Source organism: Cyprinodon variegatus, unplaced genomic scaffold, assembly GCF_000732505.1.
Source record: "Cyprinodon variegatus isolate N-32 unplaced genomic scaffold, C_variegatus-1.0 Scaffold345, whole genome shotgun sequence".
Lineage (NCBI taxonomy): Eukaryota > Metazoa > Chordata > Actinopteri > Cyprinodontiformes > Cyprinodontidae > Cyprinodon > Cyprinodon variegatus.
This window is the reverse complement of record NW_015150798.1, coordinates 423,358-432,759: the sequence shown is the minus strand read 5'-3', so window position 1 is coordinate 432,759 and position 9,402 is coordinate 423,358. Positions and strand designations below refer to the sequence as shown.

General features: G+C 35.7%; 1 protein-coding gene across 1 annotated transcript in view; it reads left to right on the top strand.

Moving 5' to 3' along the window:
• The first annotated feature begins 5,163 nt into the window (after positions 1-5,163).
• Positions 5,164-9,402, top strand: part of LOC107091612 (ras-related protein Rab-1B-like) — a 6,366-nt gene continuing 2,127 nt past the window's right edge. The window contains exons 1-2 of the mRNA XM_015385631.1: positions 5,164-5,193; positions 6,144-6,313. Coding sequence (XP_015241117.1) covers positions 5,164-5,193; positions 6,144-6,313 — 200 coding nt within the window. The remainder of the gene's footprint in view (positions 5,194-6,143; positions 6,314-9,402) is intronic.

The following is a 9,402-nucleotide window of genomic DNA, read 5'->3' as shown; positions in this document are numbered from 1 at the left end:
TACTGACCTCTGTCTTCTTTACCCATTGCCTGTGCTTCTCCACTAAGTACAAGCATTATATGTTAGCTTTATATAAATTAGTACTAATAACAAATCACACATAGAACTAATAAACATTTTTCTACATAAATAACTCTGAAATATTGATCACTTGGTATAAAGTGGAGACCAACTTGTCTCTATTTATCTCTATCTTAACAGATGAGTAACATGGATTTTGTATTGAGGAGGTTTTTTAAAAACAGCACTGAAACCACATCAAATTTGGATTTTTTATTATAATCTTGTTGTATATCAGTTATAGACTTGATGCTTTATCAGATCAGACTTATTATGTGCAGAACAACAGCAATGTAGTGTTATATTCAAGTGAAAACATTTAAACTCAAGTTTATAACTCAAGTTCAACAATGTACCTGTTTTACCACCTAGCTTTTAGGTAAAGAAGATATTTATTTTTTTTCATACCTTTGTTGAATTTTATAATTGAAAGGAGCAGAAGGAAGATATATTCGTGTTACCAAGTTCTTGATAGCTTTGCAAATGACTGCTATCAAATTAACAACAGACAACTTTCTTTGTTTTTATTTTGTGTTATATGATAAATACTAATCAGTACACAGTTGCATGACAACAGTCACCAGTAATTTTACTACTGCACTACCATTACTACTACTACTACTAAAATTTTACTGCACAGCATAACTTAGCTGCTGTCTTTCAACAGCAGCTAAGTTAAAAAGGCTATTTTTTTTCATCACTGTCCCATTTTTTTGTGACTTGTGACTTGATTAGAGTTTCAACAGTCTGATGGCAGTGGGGAAGAAGCTGTTACAGAACCTGCTGGCCCTGCAGTAGATGCTGCAAAGCCACTTCTCAGAAGGCAGCAGGGAGAACAGTCCAGGGTCCAATTTAAATTTTTTTTTAAAGTTTTTTGATTAAAAAAAGCTTTTACCATATATAGTGATACCATGTATAGTGGAAAAAGAATTTGGCCCAGGAACTGATCCTTGGAGCACACCATAGGAGACAGGACGGCTCTGTGAGCTGGAATACTCAATTGGGACAAAATCTAATGTGTTGGTCTTCTGTATCGAAGGCGGCTCATAAATTGAAAAGGAGGAGAAGTAACGGAGAGCCACATGCGACAATCATCAACAGGTCATTTGTGATGCCGACCTAAGCTGTTTTAGTGCAATGGGCAGAACGGAAACCAGATTAACGATTGTCCAAAAGGCTGTGGTCATGGAGGTGCATTGAATATAAAATTATTTCTCAACAACCTTAGAAATTAAAGGAAAGATTGAAATAGGTCTGTAGTTTGCTATGCCCTAGGCACCCAGGGTATGTTTTTTTTTTCATGAGTTTGATTATGGCAGATTTCAAAGTTAGGGTAATATGAATGGATTGAAGAGATTTATACAGAATTGGAGGAAATTATGCCCCAAAAAGATTTCAGGTTGTTTAATTGGCTTGTGTTATTTGGGCTGTTAGAACCCTGAGTATTGAGTTTGAATCGTTCTCTCAGTCCTGCCCTGCTACAGCATAGCTGCTGTTTTCCAGTTTAGTGAACTGCATTATTTCTTCCCTCAAAATATGACGACAATTGTTGATCTGTAGAGAGAACGCTGAGAATAAAAACAGTGAGTCAGAGCCGCATTCTGCACAACGAGCAGGTGCAGAAGTGTACAATCCGGCTCAGTGCTACTGTCTGTGTGTGGGTTTAGGGCGTTCAGAGTGTGCTTTTATTGTGTGTCTATTCTCTCCTGCTATAGCTGTAGAGTGGGTCTTTTTATGCAAGTGTCATGTTCCTTCCTGTCTGTGAAGTGAGTACGGTAAAGGAGGGAAGATATGGAATCTAACAGAAAAGAACTGCCTTTTATGTAAAACACACACAGAAAAACACACAACACCTCTGACTGGAATGGGCAGCTGGTCTGTTGGCGGGAAAAAGACTGCAGACCAGCTGTCACATGGTAGAGGCAGAAGGGCGCGAAAAATGAGGAGCTCACATACAGCACCAGGGGAAAAAAAGGAACTATAAAGAGAGGCTGACAAATCCACTGACTGAATTACAAAGAAAAAAGAAAAATCAAGGAGGCATGAAACTAAAATGTAAAGTTGTTATAATGAGAGGAAAAAGCCAATGGGGGTAATTTTTATTGAAACTGTTTTAAGCCTTTTTTTAAAAAAAAAAAAGCTGTTGACATTGACTTTAAGATTAAAAACAAAAACCTTTTAATCGCAGTTAATGACTTTTTTCAGTGTCTCTATAAACAAAAAATAAGATCATGTTTATAAAATCAAGTTGTAGTTCCCAAGGCCTGTTTCTGCTTCAATTTGTAATCTCTTTAAAACTTTTGAAAACCTAAAAGTCTACATATAGTAGCGATGAAAATTATTCTCCCCTTACCATTGTATTTCTGTTTTTTTTTTTTTTTGTCTCATTTCAATTATTCAGAGCATTAGATTAAATGTAGTTTACTATATTTATCAGCAATCCCACTAAGTATATGATATTGAACAAGTTAATGCTCCTAAAGGTTGGAGCAATAGTGTCTCAGATAAATGAGTTATCTTACAGGAGTGTAATTTTTTCTTCAAGATTTTATTGTTGTGATGAAATCATAAAGACATTTTACAGAAACGTTCAGCAGCTTACTCTACATACATAATATAAAGTCAGAAAATATGTAATATTTTTTCATACCTCTTTTTTTGCATTTGATGCAAAACTTAAAATTATTTATGATTAAAACCAGTACTTTAAAGGACAACAATAAACTTATCAGATTGACCTCTTTAATTGTCCCAGGCTTTAATTGTTACAATTTAGTGCACAATATGTGCAATCCTGCTTTAATGCAGGAATTAATATGCAAAATATCAGGTAAGTAAGTAATTGCTGTGACCCACCTCCAGCCGTGGCTATGCTCTGATGCAGCATTCATGCTGCAATTTTTGGGGTAAAAAAGAAAAACATTGATCATTGGCTGCCTCAGCTTAACAAAACAGCTGTTTGGGAATCCTTTCAAACCTTAAAACTCCACACCTACCTTTTATCTTTGCCTTCTGTAGCATTTGTTCACCTGCCTGCAAGCACTCAGAGTGACTCTTAATAACGGAATCTGAAAGGTGTAGGGCTCACATCTTCATAATGCTCTATTCACCTACATGTGCAAATAAGAAGGTAAAACTGTTTAACAACACAATTTTTCACAATCATTACTTTCAACTAAAATTCAGCTCATTGACCTGATTTCAGTTTAATTTTGACAGCTTTCAGTATAAACAGCAGTTGTGCTGTAATGTACTGGACAGAACCTTAAGAAGGGAGCCTATGTCAGACAAAGGGCCAACATGATCCTAAAATGTTAGAGTACCAGCCAAAATTTTAGCATAGAGGTGACAAATTCCAGCAGAACTAAACTGATAGGCCATACAAGATTCCCTGAACTAGAGAACAAACCAAGAATCCCGCAGCAACTGTGTAGGAGCCACAGATATTCACAGCTCAAGTTAAGAATCTATCGACAGGGTTGAAGGTGTAGCACACATGCAGGAGAAGCTGCACCGATCACATGAAACCAAAACTGAACTTGGTGTCCTACGTACAAAAATGTGAATTGTGAAAAAAAACCTATAGTTTTCACCCGAAAAAGCTAAGATAAGAACCTGCTCTCATTTTAGTTGAGTACTGAAACTTTTGTAAGTAAAGTGCATCTAATTTCAATTGCTATAAATCACCAGGAGAACATTAGGTAAAGTTTAATGTTCTACTGATGATTTATAGCAATCTCCAGTAGAACATTAGACTTGACTTAAACATTTTCAGGACAGAAAGGCCTCAGGACGGGATTGGACGAACACATTTCGAACATCGCACTGCTTATTTGATTCAAAATGGTCTTGTTTTGAAAGTTACAGCAGAGCAATAACTTCCTCGCACTTGTGCATGACAATGGCTAAAATCTTTGTGCACATTTTTTTTAGAAACTATAATGTTTGAATATTTTCCTTTCAACAAAAAGGCAGGATTCACACACCTGTTTATGCTATTTATGCTAAGTGTGTTATATTTTGCCTTCAATCAGCTTTGGTGACTCTGGTTATCTATGTTCACACAGGCCTTAAGGCCATTGATTTACATCCTTTGAATAGTTAAAAACTGGGAAAATGGTCATGAAAATGTTGAAAAGTTTTGAAATTTTTTGCATTTTGTGTAGAATTTTTTTTTAGCGTTGAGAAACTGTGAACATTTTGATTTTATGGATTTTTAAGTATTTTTGATCAGATTCCTGCTTTTTATTAACACATTTTTTTCTATATTAGAGTGTGAGCTCTGAAACATGTAGAGATGGAGAGACATCTAAACACATATGCATGCAGGAGCCAGGGATCATGGTAAAATAAGGATGAATAGTGAAAAGCAGCTATTTATCTGAGCTCGCTCAGGCCTCCTGGGACCTTCACTGAGGGAGAACAATAACCGGTTTAACTTCATCCACTGACCTGCTCACAAACACAAACAGACTCACACACTCCTCGTTCTGTTTGAGATGGTCAGCCGCACAAACACAGCTGTTAGCAAACACACACATTCATTATACCCAACAAGATTCACTCCTTTAACCTCAGAACAAACTCCTATATTTTTGTTTTGCGCTCACTCAAAGAGGCAAGTCAAGAGTCCATCCAAAAAAACTGATATGTGTGAGAGTATGAACAATTTTTTTTTTTTTTTTTTTTTTCATGATAAAGAGTGCATGCTTTGAGCAATATATATGTAGGTGCTTTAAAGTGGCTGATTTGGATTTTTTTTATTACTGTTTTTTATTCCATATTATATATGGATATATATTATATATATGCAGGTCAGAACAAAAGACAGCTAAATACGTAAAACAGCATTTAAATGACTGCTTGTTTTCCTATAATGGTGTAGCCCAGACATTGGAGCAGGAAACCAAGCACAGTCAGGAATGTATGGAAGATTGAAGGATTTGTTGATATCTCCCCAAAAAAAACAGCTGGACATGGAGCATGGGCCGGAAAAGAGCCGTAACAGGTGGAAGTATGAGCACTGAAGATCAAAAAGTGTTTATATGTTGAGGCAGGTTTGAGGACTGACAAAGAATGGCAGTGTGTTGATCAGGAGAAAACATGGAGCAGCTGAGTCAGGACGTAAAGAGAGTGAGCTGAGGGAGGAAGACTAATTAAAGCAGGAGTTCAACTTAAACCCAAAGAAACACAACTAACCTCAGGGAAAAATATTAGAAAACAGAAAACTATAACATATATGAACAAATACTGAAAACATTAACACTTCATAAGGCATTCGGTGAAGAGAGTCATTGGAGGACAGACCCAGACCTTATTACTTCTGTGACATTTTAAAGAAAATAGTTATTTTCATGGCAAACATCAGGGTAAATGTAATTACAAAAAAACATTTGCTTCCCTTAATATGGAAAAATGTGTGCTTCTGTAAGAAATTCACGACAAACATAGACTGAAAGAATAATGTTTTATTTGTTACAACATAACCCTCAAGACATCAATGCTGATACAGGTTATAACTTTTGAATAATCTTTTTAACTTTTTTGCTCAGCTTATTGTGTCAACCTTTTTTTATTATATTATACAAAGCTGTGAACATTAGATTACTGATATTCTATGAAGCAGGTACACTCAGTTACACCTTGCAGACCCTGCAGACCACACCTGACCTCATAGTTTTTCTTGGTTTGCTGCAAAGTGGTTAAGATAAAAGGACTAAGACGAAAGAAAACCAAATCACCTGCAGATGGTGATGACTCTTATTTTGTTCACTTTTGATAGATTTACTAAAGTCTTAAAGTCATAAGTTTCAGTTTTTAGTTTCAGGAAAAGTATCGTAAAAGTGGATTTTTTTTTCATACTGACTGTTTTCTGCTATATTAGCTAATATGCAAATGTCATTATAACCCCTTTTCTCTTTTTTTTTTGTATTCTTCTTATCCGTCTTTGCTTGTTTAGCTCCTCTTTAAAGTTTCATTTTGTTTCTGCTTCTGCGTTCCCAGCCATTCCTCTTGCTTTCTAACCTCATCTCTTTGTTTTGATGCCTTCTTTTGCTCTTCTTTCCCTCGGTCCCTTCCCCCAGTTTTCCCACCTCTGTGCTTCATCGCGATCGGCTCGTCCTAGCAACTGCTATCGCCGCCGTCTCTGTCCCGGCAACGGGTCGTCGTCAGGGCTGCTGACCTCTGACCCCACACAGCTGCTCAGCCATCGTGTGTCCCCTCATTCCCAGTCCTCTGCTCCCTGCTTGTTCCCGTGACCAGGAGGGTCACACATGGGAGCCAGCGCTGAATTCAAGGAAATCTCTTTCAGTTTTTCCCCCGGCCCAAAAGATATAGGAGAGCATAGAAAAAGTAAAGGGAGGAGAGATGACCTAGTAAAAACAATAGGGAATGGAGAGAATGAGGCAAATAAGAAAAATAAATGAAAGCTCAAGAATATAGAAAATAAATGTTTAAAATGAAAAAAATAAAAAAAAACATTCAATTTTATGGACAAAAATTAAATGCAATATATAACAAAGAGGGAAGGACTCAGTTTATGTGAATCTTTTCAGGTAGTTATCCTTTGACTCATGAATTGCCTCTGCATGTTATTTTTTATTTCCGGGAACTTTTATGACATCATGCTGTTTGTAAACGGTTGGTAAAGATGAGGTACTCATTTGACCACACTGCCACTATATTTTGTTATTAACAGTGTCGTGCAGTTAGATGAAATATATAGAAGTGTTAATATATGTAGATAGTTACTTACACCATATAGTTGTATTTGGTCACATTCTGGTTGTCTGACACATAATCCGGCAGATGAATTGATCATTTTAACGGTATAGTTGTAATCAGATGGATAATCTAGCTGTCATACAATTAATTTGACTTATAATCTGGTTTACTGGTAATCTGAAATTAATTGTGATTTACTTACTAATTTACTGCTAATCCTATTGGTAATCTGAGTTGTTGTTTACTGGTAATTTAATTGTGTGGTGCCCCTAAATGTAATGTTATTATTACAATATTATAAAAGTAATTATTTCATAAAAGACAGTAAGGCTATTTTAAAAGGGCAGCCTGCTTATGACAGAATTTCTGCTTCCAATATTTTTAGGTAACCAACATAGGTGTCTGAACTATATATTTTTTTCTTCTTTTTATGTCCCTAATGTTTACAGTAACAAACAGGGTTAATATCTTTTTAAAAATGTTCTGTTTACTGTTTTTTCAGATGGATAAACCTTTTCTCATAAGGAGGCATAATTTTTTGCAAAAAAAAACGACATTAACCATGACAGAGTCCCATCATCCTGTGTACCCTGGAGTGAATAAAAATACATTGCCAAACCAAAATTTCAGGTTTTGTTCAAAAATCAATCACTCAGGGCCTGCTTCTTGTCAATATTATACATATGGATCATTTTACCTTGCAGCAGATCAAAGCATATTTGAAAACTTGACCTTATTATAGAAATAAAAAGATAAAACCTGCATCCTATGAATGGAGCTACTAAAACATCTGCTGTAATCAATAAGAACTGGTAAAGGAGCTACATGTCTTCCTCTTTCTTGAATAAGCTTTCTCCTGCTTTTCTGTTTGTGAGCTGCAATTGCTCGGGCCGTGTATGCTGTCACTCTGTGCATCAGGATTACAACTGGGCTTCATATGAAATAGTTCCAAAGAAGCTTAATTTACTAAATATTTTAACCAGTTAGATTGCTATATTTTGGTTTCAGAACAATATAAAATGAGGAGGACAAGTTGAGCTGTGTCCTGGATCCAGGTGCTGTTCTCAGTGTAACCTGAGCAGAACTTTATTAATAAATAATGAGGCAGTCAGCTCATAAGTCAGACACAGAGAGCTTTTTTTCTGCTAGTTGTCCTGTGAAGAAAGCACCAATACTTAAACAAACCGGCCACTGGAAAAATATTTTCAGGCACTGTCTGGCCTTCTGTTCGTTTAGGATTTAGTTTGAAGATTGTGCTTTGTTGCTTTTGTTGGGTTTTTTTTTTGTTGTTTTTTTTTTAATCTAGGCCTGTGAGGAACCTAACCAATCATGAATCCTGAATAGTAAGTTTCTTTTCTAATGCGGTGTGCTGCTTTTTAAATATTCAGTTGCTGCCATTGATTGAAGAAACATCAAAAACAGCAGATGTAGAAAAAGATAAATAGATATACATATTTGCTTCTTGTCTTTTTACTTTGATATTAATCTTTAAACACAATCAGGTCTACACAGATAACATTTAATAAAATATTACTTAAGGAGTCTTTAGGTGCTTTAGATAATTTAGCATTATTCATTAATGCAAACGTCAATGTGGCATTAAGTTAATCGTCGGATCACCAAACTCCTGTGACACATGGTTGTTGTAGTCTTTGAATTATTTCAACAAATATAAAGCAGAAATAACCCAAAGTTTATGCTATTTCACAAACCTTGTGATATTGCTTCATTTGAGAACAAATTCAGCTAAGAACTCACAAAATCTTTCAGAAGTATTAATTCCTAGTCATTTATTTCCATATTTCTTAACTTAAAAACCTCAAACTTCAATGTTTTTGGGGTTTATTTAAAAGTCAAGTATCAGATAATTGTAAAACGGTTAGTAAACCTTTGTATGGTTTTTGACATTTTACATAAAAGTCTAAAAAGATGTTATTAAGCACCTGAGTGAATGCTGTGTACAGCCTTATTTTGCTCTCCAGTCTGATGTGTCTTCACCAACTGTTAACATCAGAATAATTAACTCATTTGTCTATTTTCCTTTGCAAAAGAGCTTTAGGAACATTCCATTCATTTTTATCCCCTGCTACATATTTTCACTGTATTTTGTGTGTACTGTGACAGGGCTGTTCTGTTACAGAAATATATTTCCACCAAATAAACTATATTTCAGGTCCTGCTGGAAAGTGATTATTCATTCCAGTTTTCAGTTACAGGGTAATATACAAGACAAAAAGGAAGAAAAAAGCTTGGAAAGACATTAATAAACTCACCAACAGCTAGTCCTGTAAACTTTTCCTCAAGGATCTTCTCATACAGAATTCATGGTGGTTATCTACAGTAGATCTTCCCCAAATCATGATCATTCAACCAAAGTTTAAAGGAGGCTTATTTTCCTGGATTGTGGCGAGTGAGGTCTTAGCTTATCCTTTCTGTGGCCAACTGTAGTTTGATCCTCATGCAAAACAGACAGAGCAAAAGTTTCCTCATTGCAAACCTTACTGATTAAATCTGTGTGTTGTTTGTTTATGGATGGATGGATGGATGGATGGATGGATGGATGGATGGATGGATGGATGGATGGATGGATGGATGGATGGATGGATGGATGGATGGATG